The sequence below is a fragment of the Haliaeetus leucocephalus genome, unplaced genomic scaffold, assembly GCF_000737465.1.
Source record: "Haliaeetus leucocephalus isolate CR32 unplaced genomic scaffold, Haliaeetus_leucocephalus-4.0 Scaffold228, whole genome shotgun sequence".
NCBI classification, from domain to species: Eukaryota; Metazoa; Chordata; class Aves; order Accipitriformes; family Accipitridae; genus Haliaeetus; species Haliaeetus leucocephalus.
Genome location: NW_010972664.1, coordinates 17953884 through 17975510, shown reverse-complemented (window position 1 = coordinate 17975510; position 21627 = coordinate 17953884). Strand labels below are relative to the sequence as shown.

At 45.3% G+C, this 21627-nt stretch overlaps 1 protein-coding gene across 1 annotated transcript; it reads right to left on the bottom strand.

Moving 5' to 3' along the window:
- Positions 1-6981: 6981 nt before the first annotated feature.
- Positions 6982-18687, bottom strand: ILDR1 (immunoglobulin-like domain containing receptor 1; the record flags this gene model as incomplete). The annotated part of the gene is made up of 7 exons (XM_010567677.1): positions 6982-7023; positions 8086-8897; positions 10709-10840; positions 15198-15344; positions 15498-15617; positions 16355-16504; positions 18498-18687. Coding segments are annotated over 7 exons (1593 nt in total), but the record flags the coding sequence as incomplete, so codon positions are not given.
- Between the last annotated feature and the right edge of the window lie 2940 nt (positions 18688-21627).

Sequence of the window (21627 nt, the reverse complement as noted above, 5' to 3'; positions counted from 1 at the left end):
TCTCTCTTTCTCAGGCCGAAGCTGAGGTAGATGCTCATCTGAGACACCGGCATTTATGCAGAGCTAATATAGTGTTAGGAAGGGGTCAAAGGTCCTGCTTTGTTTCCCTGTTTGCTCTTTTGCAAGCACATCCAGCTCAGTGGGACAGGCAAGAAGCTGTGGAGGACTCTGGACCTGTTATTGAGATTTGGTAATGGAGGGTCAGTCTGACCTGAGCCTAAGAGACGTGGAAGGCAGCTCCTGGGTCACTGAGTCCCCTACTTTTGCAGACAACCATGTCATAGAGGCCCCTTTCATAAGTTGACCAAATTCCACATTAACAGTAGCTAAAGCTGGGGTGAATTTTCCTCCCACTGTTCCTGTGGGAAGGCCTGTGCTGTAACCTCACTGCTCTGACAGTTGAAACTTACTTGCTGGCTATTACGCCCATTGGTGGTTTACCCTCCATTTTCAACAAATGCATTAACCAAATGGTGCACAGGGGTAAGTGTGCACTCCTCCCACATTTCTTCTTTCCCCGTGCCCAAGTCTTTTTGCACAGGCTGACAAGATGGGCATACATCTGAGCCAGCTGTCAAAACTTACCCAGGGGAAGCATCCAGCTCCGGGGCCCCCAGCCCAAGAAAGACATGGACCTGTTAGAGTGGGTCCAGGGGGCCACAAAAAAATGATCAGCGGGCTGGAACACCTCTTCTGTGAAGAAAGGCGGAAAGAATTGGGGTTGTTCAGCCTGGAGAGGAGAAGGTTCCAGGGAGACCTTATTGCAGCCTTTCAATATGGCTTCACCAAGGGCAAGTCATGCCCTTGACAAATTTGGTGGCCTTCTACGACGGGGTTACAGAGTTGGTGGATAAAGGAAGAGCAACTGATGTCATCTACCTGGACTTGTGCAAAGCATTTGACACTGTCCCGCACATCCTTGTCTCTAAATTGGAGAGACATGGATTTGATGGATGGACCACTCGGCGAATAAGGAATTGGCTGGATGGTCGCACTCAAATAGTTGCAGTCAATGGCTTGATGTCCAAGTGGAGACCAGTGATAAGTGGTGTTCCTCAGGGGTTGGTATCGGGACTGGTGCTGTTTAACACTTTTGTTGGTGACACGGACAGTGGGATTGAGTGCACCCTCAGCAAGTTTGCTGATGACACCAAGCTGTGGTGCAGTCGACACGGTGGAGGGAAGGGATGCCATCCAAAGGGACCTTGACAGGCTTGAGAGGTGGGCCTGTGCAAACCTCATGAAGTTCAACAAGGCCAAGTGCAAGGTCCTGCACATGGGTCGGGGCAATTCCAAGCACAAATACAGGCTGGGCTGAGAATGGTTTGAGAGCTGCCCTGCAGAGAAGGACTTGGGGTGTTAGCTGACAAGCAGCTCAACATGACCCAGCAATGTGCATTTGCAGCCCAGAAAACCAACCGTATCCTGGACTGCATCAAAAGAAGTGTGACCGGCAGGGTGAGGGAGGGGATTCTCCCCCTCTACTCTGCTCTCATGAGACCCCACCTGGAGTACTGTGTTCAGCTGTGGGGCCCCCAGCATAAGAGGGACATGGACCTGTTGGAGTGAGTCCAGAGAAGGGCCACAAAGATGATCAGAGGGCTGGAGCACCTCTCCTATGAAGACAGGCTGAGAGAGTTGGGGTTGTTCAGCCTGGAGAAGAGAAGCCTCCGGGGACACCTTATAGCAGCTTTCACCACCTAAGGGGGGCCTACAAGAAAGCTGGAGAGGGACTTTTTACAAGGGCAGGTAGCGACAGGACAAAGGGTAATGGCTTTAAACTGAAAGAGGGTAGATTTAGATTAGATATAAGGAAGAAATTCTTCACTGTGAGGGTGGTGAGGCACTAGAGCAGGTTGCCCAGAGAAGTTGCAGACACCCTATCATTGGAAGTGTTCAAGGCCAGGTTGTATGGGACTTTGAGCAACCTGATCTAGTGAAACATGTCCCTGCCCAGGTAAGATGAGATGATCTTTAAAGGTCCCTTCCAACTGAAACCATTCTATGATTCTATGACAACTTCTCCCCAGGCTCCCTGAGGACCTGGTCCCTGTCAGAAATTGGCTGCATTGCTGCTGTAGGGCGTGTTTTCCCATAGCTCAAGTTCCAAGTGCCCGTTGGGTCTTCAGTCAGGCCAACTATCTGTATTTGGCACATGCAACCACTGAGCAGTAGGGGGAAGAGACAGAAAGGCTGCAACACTGAGCTACAAAGGGCATTAGCTAAAGGGAATGGGGAGGACATGAGGCATAAATTAAGCCTACTGTGTGAGATCCAACAGACCTCCATTCTTATGTCAGCCACTTATTTGTTAGGTGACTGTCACACATGGAAAGTGGGAAAAGCTCAACCAGTATCTTCATTTATCAACCAAGCAAAATTTCTGGAAGACTTTTCTTCTCATGGAGCTCAAAGTACTTTAGAACCAAATAGTAAGCGTTCCGGTTTGACAGACATGGCAGCCAAGTCAGCAATTGCTAGTGGGTCACATCATTAAAGAAGGCTGCCAATGGTTTTCCACTCTCTTGGTGTGTATTTATTCAAATTATCTTCTTTCTTAGAAAAACAAAGAAAGAAGTCTCCCAAAATAAGAACAACAACAACAACAAAACCCCCATACAAGCACACCATTTCTCATTTTTGTCCAAAAAATAACAACAGAAAATTCTTACTAATGTATAACAAGGTTAATTCCAGAAGGAAGAACAGAGACTTTTCAGTTCCACTTCTGGTGCAAACACTAAAAAGCAATTTATGGTCTAGGAAGAACACACAAGAGCAACTGGTTGAAAGTTCTCTTGTATTTTAATTAAACATTTGACAGTCATTGAAGAGAATCTGCACATTTACCATCTGCTTTTACAGCTGGAATGATATTCAGAAGACCAGCACAAGGCACATTATAGGCATTAAACTTTGCAGAAATAGCAACGAACACTCATTACTTGTGGGGGTTAATTTAATGTAACCTCAAGTGTCATCTTTCTCCTATGTCAGGTCGACAAATGGAAGGCTCTAACCTTATTAAGTGGGTGTTTTAAACTGATGTGCTGCTGGAGGTAGTAACACAGAGGGGACTTAGCTACCCTATGTAGTAATACATACTGCTGAAAAGCTTTGCATTGTGGTTGTTATCACACAAGGTAACTTCCCCCTGCCTGAAGTTAGGCTAACTTTAGCTAGTGCTATCACGAATACAATCCCAGAGATAGCAACTGGGCATTTCAGCACTTTCTGCTGCCAAACAGGCACTTGCCAAGACCAGATCAATGATTGCACAAGAAGCAGCCCTTGCCCTCCATTCCTGGAACGGCATTCCGGCATAGCAGGGCACTCTGCAAATAAGCAAGAAACCCAGATACTCCAAGTCCTTTCTTAATCAAAGAAAAATGACATTATTTTTTATATCTCTTACGAATCTCTGGTCTGAGGTGGAAAACAGCTGACAGGAGCAGCATGGACATCCTTATCTGCCCCATGTGGCGTGGTCACTTACCCTAATTTAAAATAATAATGTAATGAGTAACTCCAGTGGCTGTCAAGGCACCTTATCTGAGACAGAAAATTCATTCCTGGGGGTAAGGTATATTCCTTCAACTGCATGGCAGGAAGAACAAAAGTCTAGAATGGCAGTAACTCCCATGTGTGAAACATATTCAACTTTTTTGATCACAAATGGGCTGACATACGAACATCAGCTCTTTGGAATGGCTGAAAAATTAAGCATGAATAAATTGCAACATAGAAAGAACAAGGCTAGGCTATTTCCTACTGTTATTTCTTTCAGTGTGCAGTATTTGAGCTGCTCAATTCTCTCTCTCTTTTAAAAAGTCAAAGACCCTGTGATCTTACTGGAAAAAAGAATCCACATAGTATTGTGTAGTGTTGTCACAATGGCTTTCATTTATAGCCAATTAAAACTAGAAATAAGCACTCAAAGCAGAGACTATTTCCTTCCCACTTTTCTGTCTGCTTGCAGTTGTAAAGCATGCATATATAGATTTCCTTTGCATTATTTCACAGCCCACTAACTAGTGTTTTATGAACCGCAGTGGTCTGTGGACCAGTAAACCTGGTGCCATTTCTGCTTCCCTGCTGGATAACCTAACCTACTTCTGTCACAATTTAAGAAGTTACAGAATTAAGAGTGAGATACAATCAATCGTCCCTGAAGAGTTTTGTTTAATGTTTCTATAAATATGAACAAAGTGACTGAAGAGGAGCTCAAGTATGATAAAGATAAAACTCTTCAGACTTCATACAGCACAAATGTGTTCACACAATCTACAATTAGTCACCCTAGCTCAATTATGGGGACTAGAGGAAGAAATAAAGATGGGGAGCTCCTTCATAGGATTTAGGTAAAAAAGCACAACCTCTGCAGTTAGTGTGCTCATACTACAGCAGCAAGCTTCAACAGCTGCTACTGTTACACAGTCATCTGGGTTTTCTTGCTGTGTGAGGGGAAACTTGGGAAAACTTGCTGGACATACATTGGCTTATACACGCCTGTATGCGAAGGAAAGTCAACTCTCTCCCATCCTACCATCTTGGGATCTCACCTGATGTCTCCATAGCCTCTACTCTTGTTGGAGAAATGGGCAGCCCTTCCCTGAAACCTGGACATTTGGGCTGGGTTGAGATGACAGGAAGAAGTTGTCCTGCATGATATATGGACCTATTGGAAGCATAAGGAGAGAGTCAAATTCCAAGCCACCAATTCACCTTCCAAGGGTAGAATCTGCAGGGCCCTGGGTATCTGCTAAAAGTCACCAGAGGGCAATGCTAAAGTCAAAACAGGATGTTAGCTTCAGAAGAAGGAGCCCCATTGTTTTCTGTCATTGCAGTCACCATAAACTCCTCTTAACTAATAAAAATACTAGCCCATCATAGAAGAGAGGGTGCATAAAATCCTCATGTCATTAAATAAGAATAAAAATTATTCACAGCCAGTGGCTGAGAACCAGATTCAAGAGCAATACCGGCTTTGCAAGTTCTGTGAACACCCTTAATTCCCTATATTTCAGATGTAACTCATGGGTCAGTTCACATTATTCACAGTTTGCATCTAATGTAGACAAGGACCACGCTTAACACAGCCTTCCTTTCTTGGATTCAAACTTTGGAGTTAGTCTTTTTTAGCTCTTTCTTGTGCTAGCCATCAACTCCCGGCAAACAGCCCCTCTGTCTTCAAAAAGTAGGCCTCTGTTTCTGAAACAAAGTCAAACAGAGAAGCTAGTGGTTCCTCCTGCTTTATCTCCATATGCAGGAATTAGAAATAAGCACTGTCAGCCAAGAAACTGTAGGAAAACGAGCACTCTCTGTAGTAACCTTTGCTTGACCAGCAACTGCATTGGATATCCAGCTAGGAGCATTTGCTCCAAGTGTGATGTTTCCCATCATTGTCCAAAGAAAAAAAAGGTTTGCAAGTGAAAGCCTCTCCAAGCCAGTCTTCCAAGAGAAAGCATAAGCACATCAGTAATTAGGACATTAAAGAACAAATAGTAGCAATTGTCCATGTGGCACTGGCTGGGAAATAAGCTAGGCAATACTGTCATTGATACTGGCCAATCTCTAGTACCTCTGGGTTACAAAATAATTAACAAGATGCTCCAAAATCTTCTTGCCAACAGCTGAGTCTCTTGAATCCAAGAAGTGCCTTTGGCAAGCCAGTTTCCCGTGGAAGCATCCAGCATCCAGAGAACCTCTCTTTTTCCAGCACATTTTAAATGAAAACAGTGGATGAATCACATCAAGGAGAAATGCCAAGTTCTTCTCCTTCACAACTGGTCTCAGAGCATAGAGAAATTCTGTGTTCTAGTTGCAAGGTGAGAGATGAGAAAACCCTGCAATCTAGCTACAGATCAGATGCACCACATATGCAGAGTTGGTGTAAGTGTCAGGGTAAAGATCAAGAATAGTAAAAATGGTGACTGTAAGACTTCTTCAGAGCCCTTTATCCCATCCCATGTATATGATGGCACAGAGAGCAAATGGAGCATATAAAATGCATGGAAAAGAGTACACGGCTTAGGAAAGATATATCCACCAAAGTCACGCTTCCTAGAGTTGAAGGAAATTCTGGTCCATAGTGTGAGGGACAGTAGTCATACCTTGCTCAGTCCCTGTAGGGACAGCCAAACCTTGGTAAATTTAGCCCTTTAAGTTTACAGATAAATTCAAGTCTGAGTTAAAGGCTAGAACAAATATCTTTTAAGGCACTAAGGTCTAAGTGTAAAGTAGGGCAGGTTGTTTCAGTCAGTATAGGGAGGATAAGCTGGCAATTTGCAGATGTGCTAGTGAGCCCTTATTCAGGCAGTCAAACATCCTTCCAACACTGTGATCCTTCTTTTTGGGAGAGAGGCTTACTGGGGACAAAAGGAAGCAACTGCCCAACTATGCTGAGCAGGCAGGCAGAAGCAGCAAACATTACACATTCTGAAGCACAACAGAGGTGCCTTAGAAAGGAGATGCTATGCCTCCCTTCACCGAACTCTCAGGGGACCGGATCAGAGGACCTCCAGAGGCCTCTTCCAACCTAAATTATTCTACTGTCCTGTGACTTTACAACTCTGTGATCATGGGAGCCCTTCTCCAGTAACTGGTGTGCAAAGGATGAGCATTCTATGGACTGGGCTTCTCACAGTGCCAGGAGACCTAACAAAGACAACGGGTATCTCTCTTTAAAGATTGGGAATGTACCATTTACTGAAAAAATCTGCTGTTTCCAATAGAATGTTTTGAACGGACCACAGACCATTGCAAACCTAAGTTTCCAAATCACAGCAAGAATAAAAATGGGTTATGTATTGCTTTCATGGGCACTAGACATAGATTCTTCAGAGTTGTAAGTCTAAGGGCAAGCTGCTTCATCTGGTTTTTTTGCTGGTTGTCTGTTCAATCAAAAGCAGCCATCCCAACCTACATAGTAGAAAAGCTAAGAGGAGTCCAGTGGGAATCTTAGTTTTTTCAGTACTGGCATTAAATTACTATGCTTCTTCCACTGTGGGAACTTCCTCTGTCCTGTAAGAGAAAACAAAACATTCAGGAACAAGGAAGTATGAATGAAAATCATATGTCTTCCTACCTGCACCATAACAAAACCATTCATACATACACACATCCCAGCGGGGACTAGAACTGCACTTCCTTCCAAAACTCAGAAGGGAAGATGGTAATGTGCAAAATACAGCCCTTTGAGAAGACTCCCACCTGGTAAAATTCTGCATATATGTGATAAGGGACACTTAACATTTTTTTTATTTAAAAAAACCCTTCATTTTTTAAGGGGGAATACCCTGTTTAACTTGGAGACTAGCAATTGGATATGAAGCTTTTCACACTTAGGTTGCTCCCTGAAATCTAGTCCCAGTGTAAACTGACAAGATGAGCTGTGAACAATAGCTGTTCACTGCCCATATAACGCATGTTCAGTTCTCAGGAGTCCCAGCAAGTGAGCCATTCTCTTCCACCTGGCCTGGAGGATCACACATTTCTTACCACTATAGCCACACATGATCTTAAAGCTTATTTCATGTAGCTTTAGGCATCTTACCTGGATGCTTTCGCATATGAACCATCTTAAAAATATCACCAAGATACTATAAAAATTAAATGTTGGAGATCAACAATAGAGGAATCGTGCACATGTTAAAGGAAATCAGAAGTAAGCCAACATCAGAGAGGGTTGCAGAGGGATACTCAGTACTGCTGCCTACTCTAGAACTGCTTTCTCCCCAGGCAGTGCCAGAACAACTACTCTAACACCAACACATACATAGAGCCCCAAATGCCTCCAGGTGGGGATGGGAGCGAGAGGGTATAAGGTCACGCAGTGTTGGATGTGATAGGTGACCTCCTTTATTTGACTGCTCACTTTGCCCCTGAACACACTATAGCCATGCAACGCATGCCTGAAGGCCGGGAACTCGGCAGCCTCTTCGTAACCCAGCTGCGTAGGGCACCCAGCATGCCTTGCCATCCCTTTGATAGGCAACAGGCTGCAGAAAGTAACAAACATTCACTCTCACTCCCCAAAACACACCTCTTCCCTTAGATGGGAAAGTAAAAAGGCAGCTGACTCACCGAGCGTGGCCCTGTACTACCTTTGTGCTTCTTGTCCTGACCTGGGATGATTTCTAATGAACGATAACTGGGGGGTTTATCTTCTGGCCATTCCCGAGACCTGTGCCGCAGCCTGCGATTTGTCGCTGGGAGACGGACTTGCTCTTCTGAGGAGCTCCACGACCCACGGCGAGAAGGGGGAGAGTAGCTGTGCCGCCGCTGACCTGAGTTATTGCTCCTCCTAGTGTGGTGCTGGTAGTCTCGCCTCCCTGTGGGCTCCTGTCTCCAGCCACGATGGTGGCGGCTGGAGCGCTCCTTGGCCTCCTCTGGATAGAAACTGCAGCTGCTGCTGCTGCTCTTGCCCCTCTCAGCCTGGCGTGGGGGTGACACATCCCGTCTGGAGTACTGGGGCCTGCCATTGTAGCCGCCTGTCCTCTGCCTCTGAGCATGGTTCTCTTGCTGCCTGTCCCAGGGCTCCCGATTGTAGCTGGAATGAGAATCCCCACTGGAAGGCAAGGGCCACCTCCGGTTTTCCCTCCTGTCCTCCACTGCAGAGTCCCAGGGTCTGGGGGCATGGGCAGCTCTCTGTGGCCGTGAGGAGTTGCTGCTCCCATGGATGGAAGAGATGTGATCAGTGAGAGGAGGTGGCATGATCTCAGAGCTCAGGGATGACAGCAAGCTGGGCTGCACAGCCTGCTGCTGGTGGGAAGGTGGCCGGAGCTGTGACATGTTCATGTTTTGGATTTCGGACTCCAGATAGTCCAAAACACCCTTGTTAGGGGAAAGCTGAGCTTGTGGCTGCACCAGTGGAAGACTGTTCTGCAGAGACACATCTAAGGATAAAAGCACAGGAGAACACAGCAAGTCAAGAGGAAAAAATAAACAGACGGCTCTTCTGCACTAATAATCCTGGCTGAGTCTCTTTTGAGCCTCTCTCCTCCTGCTCCTCCTCACTGCAAGAGCTGCACGAGTCTCAAGCACCGCAGCCAGCACATCCAGACCACGCAAGGTAAGGTGCAAAGAGTAGTAACTAGTAAGTTGCAGCATGATCTGTGTTTTGGGCACCGCAGAGGTAAGAAATGAAAGTCATCCAGCACGTGTGGATATACAGTTTATGTATTTAGAGAGAGGAACATTTTTTTCCTACAGCATTGATGCCAAATTTTATTTTTAAAAAATCAGAGAAAGTTCATAGTGTTTTCTCTTATACCTCATTGAACTGGAATAAATATGAACCAATGCTGCAAAAGAAAAAGAAATTTTTATATGTATGCACATATACAGACACACATGTATGAATAGATTTAAGTAGCAAATGGAGAAGTTTCTTCACTAGGAGACTGGTCCAGCTCTGGAACAGTTACACAAAGAAGTAATGGAATCTCCATCCTTGCAGGTTTCCAAGACTTGGCTGGACAAAGCCCCAGCTGATGTGACTGAGGTTGCTGACAGTTCTGCTTTGAGCAAGAGGTAGGACTAGGTAACCTTAGAGGTCCCCTCTACGCAACATCTCTAAAAAGCTGACCTGAAACAAGTTTAAGGGAAACTTAAGCACAGGAGATTCAAGGACTGTGAAAATATAGGCTAAGAAACTGCCTGAGGAACTGACTTGCCCATTTTCTGCCAGCATGCACATGGATTTCCTTGAGAAGATTCAGTGTATTCTGTCTTAAATCATGGTGGCTCAGTCACCAGGTCTTCCTAAGGAAAAGCGATGCCTTGACTAGGAAAAATGGTAACGGTACAATTAACTAGCGGGCTAAAAAAGTATATACTCAAACATCTTGAATCTAGCATTTAAGATGTTTGCAAACTATTTCTTCAAACAGGTAAGACTCATCAGACACAGAGTAAATCTGTGACTGCTGTATAGTGATGAAAAATTTCTGAATTTCATCTGAAATATTTTCAGATGAAAAATAGGTTCTATTTATTTGATTAGTCATTATGCTGTATTGCCCTATTTTCCTTGGGCAATTAAATAATATTACTGGTAATAAGTTATTTTATTACTTATTTCTCTAGGTTTTCAGAGACTCTGTCTTCCCTCCTCCATTAAAGTTACAAATAAATACCACTAATACAAGCAATTTTGGGGCAGAACAACTGGAAAATTCTTCCTGGTTCATTAAAGAGTCCTTCATTTTTTGCTGCATGCAGGCTAGATCTATTGCACAGAAGGCAGTTTGCCCTTAATCATTTGAAGACTAGACATTTGATAAGAACTCAAACAAATTGCACCTCACTTGTCATGTCAGTTTTGGCTATAAGGAGTTGACCGTGACCAGCACAGCAGAACAAAGAGACAGTACTCTCCTCTACCACATGAAGCGAGATAAGCTGGGTATATTTACCCTGCAGTTGTTGGGGTGTAGCACAGATGTACCTTAGTTAGCATTAAACTACTTCACCCAACATTGAGCTTAGCAAGGCACTTAAGATGGATAGGCTGTATTTATCCACCCAGGTAAGTCTATAGCACGCTGCAGATGTAGCAGAGCTGTCATGCTAGGACATCGAGTCCTGCTAGGAACATCCTTCTCTCTTTTGTAGCAGAGAGGCTAAAGCCTCACCGCTGAACCTCCCTGAGAAGTTACCTGTTTCTCATCCTGATTTCCCTCTGAAATGATGCCCATGGTCTTACCTTTTTGCAGTAGAGGGTTCAGCTGGTAAGAGGAAAGTTGCGAGTTCCTGTCGCCACCTCCATAGAACATGTTGGGTGACATCCAAGGTGCAAGTGCCCGAGCCTGCTTCATGAACCGGTGCCGTTCCAGTACTGTAAAAGGAAGAAGAAAGCTTACAGCAGCTATCCGGAGAGAACAGCTTGCAGACCACATACTGTTTTGCCTGATGGACTGTAGCCTTTGGATGTGATCAGATAGAGGAAATTCACAGAATGAAGAGTTCTCTCCACCCTATGACAAAGGTAAAATAGAGCACAGGAAATTCCAATACAAAGTTGTATAGCTTCAAAAAGATACCTAAAGCAGAAGAAGAGGGTTACTGCCTGACATTCAGGGTACAGCTCCAGCAACTGGGAACAAATGGCACTATGATTAAGTACACAGCACAATCAAATGCTAGACTTCCACCTGCCCTGTCATTATGAGTACAGTTGCGAAAAGGTGGGAAATAATGTTTCACACAGCAAGACATACCACACTGTTTTCTCTCTCTTAAAACTCTTTCAGCTCATCATTGGTCCTTTCCCCCTTTTGGCTTTGATTTACAGCTAAACAAGACCTTTTTCTGCCACCTTCATGTAGTGTCTGTTCAGATCATATTTCCCACACCATACTCCATCATTTCCTCTCTGTTCCACAAACAGGGCACTCAGAGATGCACTGTCCAGCTTCTCCCTTTCTAGTCTTTCAACCACTCTTGTCTCTCTAATTTAACTCAGCATGACTCTCAGATTAAATCCCTTAGGACAGAGTGATCAAACTGGTGAATAAACTACATTTCCTGTTCTCAACAGCAACGTCCAGTATGCCAAAAGAGCAACTCAGTGGAAATTTCTCTCTCTCGCTGTTTTTCCATCACTGCTAACTCCAGACCCCTACTCGTGGCGTCAGGCTCCAATTCCACTTCACTTTTTTCAGTGCTTCCATCTCACCTCTACGCAGACAACCTCACTATCCCTGTCTTCAAAACTATTGTTCATTGCTGCTGCTTTTTTGCAAATACCTAAACACATCTTACAGAAACTTACTCCTTCTACCATAGTCAATCAAAACTTAAGTTTATGAGCAAGTAAATTCTGCAAGCCCCAGACCTTACAGAGCCTGACTCTGCATGGTTTGTCTGTCATTACTGGGTGAAGCTTTCCTGCAGCACAGCCTTCGCAAAATTTCTCTTATATGGCTTCTGTGGAGTTTCAGAAGTGTCAGGCTTTTACTGCAGTCTCTCCTCTGGTCAGGCATGAACAGAACAACACTGGCTATACAGTTCAGGAGACAGATAGGAACGTAATTGCCTTTGAGACTTTTACCCCTCTGATAAATCTGGCTGAAGTTGGCTGATGAAATTAAAAGCTATTGGAGGGAAAGAGACAGGGGATAGACAGACAGGTTGACTGCATAAGCCTTGCTTCTTTAAGAAACCAGGCTACAGCTGAGCTCCAATTAATTCTGTCCCCTGGGTTCATCTGCAGCAGGCACCATTTAGACTGCATGCTCTTTGGGACTGAGCTCTCCATTTCAGGCAGCACTCCAGTTATTAAACATGTCCTCCTTTAGCTGTTTCACTGAATTTACAGAGTACCACTTGCAGCAAATCGGACTGACCATGCCTCTCAACACATCCTTCCCTTTCCCCACAGTTCATGCGGCTCCACTTTGTTCTCCACTCCAAACTCCCTCCCCCTCCCCAGCCTGGCTCCAACCGAAGTGAACTACAAAGCTGGAAACTTCAGGGTTTTTAATCCTAATACTCTGATTTTTCTTCAAAGCTGTGTGGCCTGAGGTAGCAGCTTTCAAGCATTTTATGTCAAACATGCTTCATTATTCTTTTTTCCCCAAGGGATTTTCCTCCAGTTTAGGTTTCAAACTTAGAGGAAGAGAGAAAGAGGAAAAAGGATAAAAAGAAGGGAAAGGCCTTATCTCTTCCTTTCCCGTTCCTCCAATTATCACCTTGAGAATGTCCTAGAACCTGCTGAGTGCATGTCCCTGGGTTTTGACCATGGTCTTTGACTGAGGAGTAAAAGACCCAGCAGCTGCGGGCATACCTACTTAGGGTTCCTCTCCTTAGGGTATGAAGGGAGTCACTAGGACCAAAGTCATGCTGTCCCTGTAATTCTCTGATCTCTCCCTACAGTTGAACAAATACAGAATTATCCTTGGAATTCCTTCACTACCTTCATCCTCTCTTCCTTCCCCAGATACTTTGCCTTCCAGTTTGAACCCAATATATACTCTGGTTCCCCACCTGCAGAATGGAAGTAAAGTTACAGATCTCTTTTTAAAGTGAACATATTTATCTGAGGAAGGTCAGATTCACTGTAATTCCAAAACTCATACCTGCTATGAAACTTTGGCAGAACGTCATGTTGTTCCCTCCACTTACTCCCTGCTGAGAAAGGTTGTTCTTCACCTTTGACAGACTTTACAGCTGCTGGGCCAATTACCCAATTAAAAAAAAAAAAAAAAAAAAAAAATTTTCCAACCTAGTCAGACCCAGGTGCAAGTATATCCTATTTTGCACCAATTCATTAGTGGAAGAAGTCCACAGTAGAAAAGGAACTAATAGAAACAGGAGGAGGTCATACGTATATTTACCCTGGTGGGCTTTTCTCAGAGCTTTCCATGGGGAGTGTAATTGGCTTGCTCCTGGGGCATGTTTAATATTTCTGTACACCAATTCTGAATTACTCAAACAATGCACTTCTTTTATTACTAGGTTCAAATTCATGTTAGTTAACGACCTGACTTAAACCACCCAGAACTACCTTGCCTCAATGGCATCTATGACTGTTCAGCAGATCTAGGCTACCCTCTAGTGGCCAATAATGTGGAAGAAATCACCCGTACTGGGCTTAGTTGAGCCTTCTCTTCAGTTGTACGAAACTGCTATTCCTCAGGCCTGTTCTGTAAGAGGCCCCCTGTATTTATCCTCTTGTGGTTTTTAAGGCCTCCAGTTCATTTCTTGGAGTGCAAAAAAGTAAGTCAGAGGCAGGCTGAAGTGAAGAGAAGGTGTGCTAGAGGAGGGGAGCAGGCACAAAGATACCTTACAAAGTGAATAAAGAGGGCAGACAGCTGGGATAGAAATTACAGCCACAGAATCCAGCAGCCCGTCAAGGTGGCTGGAACAGGGAGAGGCTTTGGGAACCCTACAAGAATCCCTCCTACCTATCCTCAACAGGAGGCAGGAAAGACAATAGCAGCAGTCTAGGGTGTGCTATCATCTTCTACAACACAGAAAACCAAAAAGGAGCTCACACATATTCTGAATCCCTGTTTTGATGAGAACTAGGAAGTCTGGAGGTGTGAGTCTTTCATCTCCATCACCTCTCTCTCCCTTCATGGAAACTAATTTTTCTGCTGAATTTCCATAGCCTCCTCAATACCACACATTCTACTTGACAGCCTGTAAAGCCCCCAGAAAGAGTTTTGTTTTGTTTTTTTAGCAATAAGAGGGATGCTCTGTTTGCTCTTTGCAAGGGCTAAGCAAATTACGCTTAGATCTAAAACTCTAAACTCTAAAACAGCTTACTAACTCCCAAGGTATAGCAAATAGCTCTTTCACAAGTAAAGGGAAACCAGAAACACAGCTCCTTGTTCATAAATCCTCTCCTTGTAGCATCCAGGGAAAAATCTGGTGATTTCAGTGATCAATAAATGTATTTGTTGCATTTTGTTCCTGTCAGATTGTGTAAACTGTAGGGGGGCTCAGTCCACTTTGTGTTGCTACTAAGTTTTAGTTACAGGAACACAGAGGTTATATGACCTTAGCAGTCAAAATTCAAACGGTGGCCTCACTAACAGAACAGGGTCTGGCTGCGGAATCTTTATTATTGCTAAAAATGACACACAACAAAGTTTCTCTTGACCCTCAAAGCCTCAGAATGCATTTGCACCATTGACCACCAAGAGAGACCATCTTTCTCCTTTCCTTCTCCTCACTTCCTTCCCCACAGAAAAACAAACAAAACCTTTTTCTTGTGGAAGGAGCAGCTCTGAAAATAACATGAAGATAGAAAATTCCAATTTTTACATAATTACCTCTCAGAGCAACACACTTGCAGGTTAGGCCAGTTTGGAGAGTAGTACCAAGGCATTTGCTTGCCTTCCTCACACTCACAGGCATATGAACCACAAGAGAGGGAAGAAAAGTCCTGAGCTACTCATACAAGAGAGCTGATCATGACCTGGATGACATGAAAGAAGTTGGTAGCAAGATGTGAGTGAGGAGGAACTTCTGAAAGTAGGACACAGAGGAGCAAGATGGGCTCCATGTAGCCTAGCTCCCCTCCTCTAAACTCAGATAAGCTGGTCACGGAGGTCACATTGGCCAAAGAAATGTCTCAGTCTATATGGATGCTGAACTGGAGGGAGAAAGTGGAGCTCAGCAAGCTCCCAGTCAAGCTTTTGTCTTGACAGAAGCCATGAATGGACGCACATTTGCTTGAACCTCACCTTCCTCATTACAGCAGCACCGGGTTGGGCAGCAGACACATGGGACGTGGCAGCAGCAATACTGGGGGCAGCACTGGCACCAGCATACTCCAATCAGAAGAAGGAGGAGGAGGCCACCGAGAATGATGAGGAGTACTGTGAGCCAGTCTATGGGAAAAACGAGAGAGAAAGAGGATCCTGATGTACCTGGGCATAAGTAAGTTACTGAGCACCTCTCCACTGCTGGAGACATCTTGGAGTGGGGAGGAAGAGAACAGGAGGAGATACCTGCCACCCAGGCAACAAACCACAGGCACTTACGGAGAACAATCAGCTTAACTTCTTTGTCCGGATCACCTGAGGTATCTCCTGGTGCTTCCACAGCGCAGTAGTACATGCCATGGTCCCACCACATGACCTCACTGATGACGAGGTCTGCCCCTGTGGGAGAGGGACCGAGAAGTCAGCGGGCTATTTGGGACTGACAGACACTACTTTCAGGCCCCACTCTAAGAAGGCCTTCTGCCTGCAGGTGACATGCAGTACTGCATCTCCCCTCTTCCCAAGTGTAGCCATCACCTTCAAACAATCCCATTTGAGTCCATTGAGAACTCCCGTAAACAGCATTAACTGCCAGTCCCTTTTTTCTTTGTGGTGCTGGAAGGCAACGCTACTTAGAAGCAGGACTAGTTCTGTGTGGAGTGAAATAACCAGCATTCTTCTGGGTGATGGATGTTAACAGATACCAGCTGCTGCCAACCCTACTGGTTTTGGAACACAGATCATTGTCCCTGTTAGGCCAGCCATCCCAATAACTCTTCTGGCAGGAGCAACAGCTATTGCTCCAGGGACAGAAGGGAGCATATAATACACCTGGACAATTATGCAGTACTTCTTAGAAGAAAGAACTGTTTCCTGGCCTCTGGGCTCCTCAGCTTACTTTTGTGCTCTTCAGCAAAATGCTCAGGCATCCTCAGCTCAACCGTAGCTTGTGGTGCCTCCAACACCCTCAGGCCAGCTGGGGACAGGGCCCTTCACAGCTCTTATTCCACTGCCACCTCACAGAATATGGAAGCTACAGATTACATTAGCCATGTTTATGCTTCTCTTCACTTAGTAGGCCCAGATATTGGATAGTTACTGAGTTCACTGCCTGCCTGGGAGGTCAAGTCACTTACGGTTCTGAATGGTGATCTTTCGTTGTTGGTAGTCGATACCCAGCACAGGCTCCTTCTGCCCATACTTCTGGATGACAATGCGCACCTTTCGCTGGCTGTCATTGCAGTCATCAGATGGGTCCTGGCCAAGAGCTAAACCAGCCTGGTATGCTACAAACACACATCACCAAATAAGATGTCAAAAGTTACTTCAAAGGACCAATTTCTATCCCCTTGTGAGCAGCAGAGAAACTCTTGAATGCATGTGTGCATTTGCTTTAGTTTAGTAATACAAGGTATGGCTTCAAACCAGCAAGGACAAGTTGCTTTGGAGTACTCAAAAGCAAACAGAGGTAGAGCCACAGGAATGGCAGCGATTTTGCAAATGCAGGAGCTGCAGAGGAGATGCCTCCTTCACTCACAACTGAAAGATCAACAGTAGAAAGAAGGTAATGGTGGTAGGCAGCTCCCAGTATGAAGATAAACTGCAAGGAAAAAAAGTTGCAAAACTCCCAGGAGTACTGGGACTAAAACAAAAGTGTGTTTATTGGCCAAATAAAACCTCCAGACATACATGAACTGCTGTAGGGATTGTCTCCCTTTCCCTCCTGTAACCCATTAGATGCTATGGAGCTCATAAAGGCAGAAAAGAATCCATCATCTGATTCCAGCTAAGGATTATGTGTAGAGACACCTAACAGAATTAATGGAGGACTAGAGGCCATTTCTGTGCAATGCTCTTATGACAGACTCACAATATAAAGTAACATTGAATTGCCAAGTATTTGGGAGCTAAGATTTGGGGAGACAACTGATACAGTCAGCATTGTCTGTAAAGGGCTTGCAACTAAGAGAGGAGAGCACAAAGCTTGTCAAAGGCTTCTCCGTTGCTGTATCTACAATGGGTCATGAAGAGCAGACCCAACTAAGCAAACACCGTGACCTTCCTGCTCTCTGTCCCTTTTGGGGACTATTAGCTTGAGCCTGGGCTCAAAGCACTTGCATTATGCTGGGATCAGCAGAGCCGGGGACCCAGCTGCTTGTGGACAAGGCTATAGAGCGCTTGGTAACATGCTTACCCAACCCATCCAGGCTGCATAAAGGAGAGTTTGGGCACCAAGACACCAAACAAGTCCACACTCCCGCTCTGAGGTCAGTTTTAAGTGTGCAGTTAAGCTAAGGTTGGCCAGCTTAAACATGCTGCAGGGTTTGAAGAGAAGGGGGGAAAAGGGGGAGAAAGCGGGGGGAGAAAAGAGAGAGAAAAGAGAGAGAAAAGACAGGAGTTGAGTTCAGCTGGAAGGGACCTACAATGGTGATCTAGTCCAAATGCCTGACCACTTCATGGCTGACCAAAAGTTAAAGCATGTTATTAAGGGCATTGTCCAACTGCCTCTTAAACACTGACAGGCTTGGGGATTGACCACCTCTCTAGGAAGCCTGCTGCAGTGTTTGACTACCCTCTCTGTAAAGAAATATTTCCTAATGTCAAGTCTGAACCTCCCCTGACACAGCTTTGAACCATTCCCACACATCTATCACCAGATACCAGGAAGAAGAGATCAGCACCTCCCTCTCCACTTCTCTACTACTGCATACAGTATTCAAGGTGAGGCCGCACCAATGCTAAATATAGTGGGATCATGACCTCTTTTGACCAGCTGGTTATACTGTGTTTGATGCACCCCAGGATGCAATTTGCATACCATTTTAAGAACTATCTTAAACACTCCTGAATTAAGGCTGCACATACCAGAATGTCTGCACATGAAGTGCTGCCACCAGTACTAAATGTTATTACTTGGAAGTCTTTCTGCCTTCCATAATGCATGTTTCTTCTACTTTCTAAAATCAGTAACACCTGGTCACAGGTATCTAGCTCCAACCATGGGGTCCCCCATGGAGTCATAAAGTCCACTTGTTGCAGGGTCCTTGTTTTCAAACATGCTGAAGCATAAGATGGGGCTGCCAAGACTGAGAAGTGTCAAACATGGCTGAGCCTCTCTGCCTTCTGAGTTGATAACAAAAAGGACAAATGAGCTGCTTTGGCTGGGATTTCTGGTTTGTGGGCAGGAAGAGATCAAAAGCCTGTATTACACAGTAAGTCTACCTTCCCCTTCCTTTCTGTTTGAAGAGGGATTCCTTGGAGGACAAGCCTGACACTTACAGACTGAGTAGTAGTCAAAGATGGGGTCCTTGCAGAAGGATTTGAAGCGCCAGGTCACCACCACGTCCTGCAGCTGAGCTGAGGTGCTATAGTCACACTTGAGGACGACGGTGGCAAATAAGGTAGTATAACGCTCAACATCCTGCACTGTCACCAGAAGGGAGAGGCAACCTGCAAATGAGAACACAGAAGGCAGTCAGCCCGCAGGAACAGACCACACATCACAACTTTCACTCTGTACCAGACCAACAATCAAAGTACATCTCCCTTGGCTTCATCCAGGACCTGCACCTATGGACCTCACCAGCCCCACTGGTGAAGCCATACAGAGTTAGAAACGCTGGTTAGAGTATGAGTCCCATCTTTCCCTGACAGAAGGCAGCTTGAACCAGCTGCATTAGCCTGCCTTACAGACTGAATTATTTTCTCCAAAGCAACTATTAGTACTCATTATGTAGCACATCACTCTGTGTTCTCCTTCTGCATGGGGAAAACTGTCCCTCCCAGCTGAGGGAGATAATTTGTTGGGCCCAGAAGCACACAGGATGCTTGTCATCCTAACCAGAAAAATTCTGCAGTGCCATCTGTTCATATAAACACCAAATGAATTTTATCAAGGTCTCGCTAAGACAGTCATCAGAATCGCATCTAATGGTGACCAGGATTAAGACAATACAGCTTTTGGGCTGTAACATCATAGTTAAACTTAATTTGTTTATTGCCACTTCAGAACAACATACATGAATTACAGTTTTTCTCCTTTTTAATGAAGCTGTTGTTATGTAAGTTTAGAACTCATCCATAACAATCTCTACAGCATTTTCTATCCAAGCAGCTGCACCCACTGAGGAATGTTTTACAAAGTTTCTCATAAGCTATGCTTTATTTTAGCCACACTCCAGAGACATCTCTATCTTATTTAAACTTTGATAATACAGTAAGTTGTGCTTGTCATTAACAATAGCGAAGTTATCACCAGTTGCCTTTGATAAGGAAATACAAACAGTGCGGAGCAAGTGTGGGATGCCCTGTCTGGAATACAGCCTGGAGAACAGGGCAGGCGTTGCAGTGCAATGCTAGTTGCTTCTTAACTAGGGAGCACGACAGCAGGAAAGGAGGGAAGGAAAGGGGGAAGCTTGGAAGGTGCCAACTGAAAGGTTCTCCATAAACCAACACTTGACTTTTATTGCATATTCAAAGGCTTTCCCTCTACTCCATGTTTTCAGGATGACAGCGCACAAGGGAACAAGGGACTATGTAGTAACATCTGGACCACAACTGCAAGTATCATTCTTTCAGTGTCCTCTTAGGCTGCACCTCCACAGTACGTTCCAGGCAAATATGAGCTCAGTCAGTTTCCACCCAGTGGAAAACATGCTGCAGAGGTGCAACGCTGCCTCAACAACTAATTCTGCAGTGGGATATCATCAATGCAGTACTCGTTCAGTTTCTGGTTTGAAACGGACTCCTGGTTAGCCAACTCAAAGCACGGGCAGAGCAAACTTATTTGCCTTAAAAATACCACACAAACACACAGAGGACCAGGGTAAACTCTGAGTCCAAGGCTTTTCTGAAAACTAAGATATATGCACATGCACTTAAACACAGAAATACCAGCAGCTGTGCAAAACTCTAGCAAAACCAAGGATCTCCAGTTTTTGTAATGCTGTAGCACAGCAAGGTCCAGACTGGTCACAGGTAGTTACAGTTGCTCTTGTTTTAAGAGCATTGTACTTCAACACATCATGTTTCAGCTTTCTTTGTGAAATAGCTGACCCACAGGATCTTACTGCAGGAAATCACGAGAAACCAACCCAAAATCCAAACTCTCAAGATTGGCAAAACCTTGATTTCATTGTCAATCAAATTAATTCCCATATGAATTCTGACCTGTCAAGGATCATGGAAACAGAACAGATTTTCCATGGTTTCCTACAGCAGCATCTCTCTGGCAAGAATAAAATACTCAAAATCACTATGTGCTTTTCACTTACAGAAACCAAAGCTCTTTATTAAAGGGATCCTTTCTCGTTACCTCTGTTCTGCAAAAGAGTCAGAGTTGAAAAATAAGTTCCTTATTTTCTAATGAGGTTAAAACTCTACTATTCCCACCAGAGGACAGTCGGATGTCTCTGCACGTCTGATGTTTCATACTGATGTCCTCCAAGAAAACTGAAAAGTTGTGAAATTAAGGCTGGTTCCTAAACTTGGACTGCATTACTCCGCTGCACACTGCTATCCTTCTTACCCTGGTTAGAAAGAACAAATCTGGACACTACCAACCTAGTAAGTTACGGCTTCCTCAGGCCTATGGCTTTGCTTTGAAGACACTAACCTTCAGAGCCACTGAAGCCAAGTTTTAGGTAGAATATCATGCAGGAAGGTGGCTGTCAAGCAAGACAATCAACAAGCATACCTGCATATTTTTTTGCTTCTTTTACTGGTTCTCTGTGAAAGACTGAACTTTGGTATTTAAAGTCAAATCATCAGCAAAGACCCAGGCGTCCAAGAAGGAAAACGATCATTGTATTTCCTACAGGAGATCAGAAGCTGTCAGGCAACCTGCAAAGCTTGGCCTAAAGGACTCTGCTTGCTGAAGGCCGCCTGTGGACACGGAGGTGAGCTCCTATTCTCCATAGAAGCATGTATCTAGCAGGTAAGGAAGCTCTGCAGCTACACCAGAACCCCAAAGAGGCTGGGGCGGGCGCCTGTGACAAGCCAAAGGGGAACCCCTCCGTGTTTGTACCCCGTGCTCCGGTCCAAACCGAGCCGGCCGCACACGAGCGATACTGGAGGCTGCCAGGAAGCCGGCGGCCACTTCCTCCTAGGTGAGCAGCTAGCCGCACCTTTGGGGTAACGAAACTCCTCTCCGCATGGCTTTCGCGCCCACCTCGGGAAAGCCCCGCTCTTCCGCCCGGCGGGGAAGGACTCCAAGGGGGGAAAAACAACGCTCGCCCGGGCCAGGCCACCCCTTCCCGTCGCCGCGGGGCCACCGTCGCTCCCCCCCCCCCCCCCCCCCCCCCAGCACCACGTTAACCCCGAGCAAATCCCGACGGCGCCTCCCGGGCCCCGGCCCCCTGCGCCACAGGGGTGTCCCGGGGCGGGGAGGGACCCCGGAGGGGACCGGGAC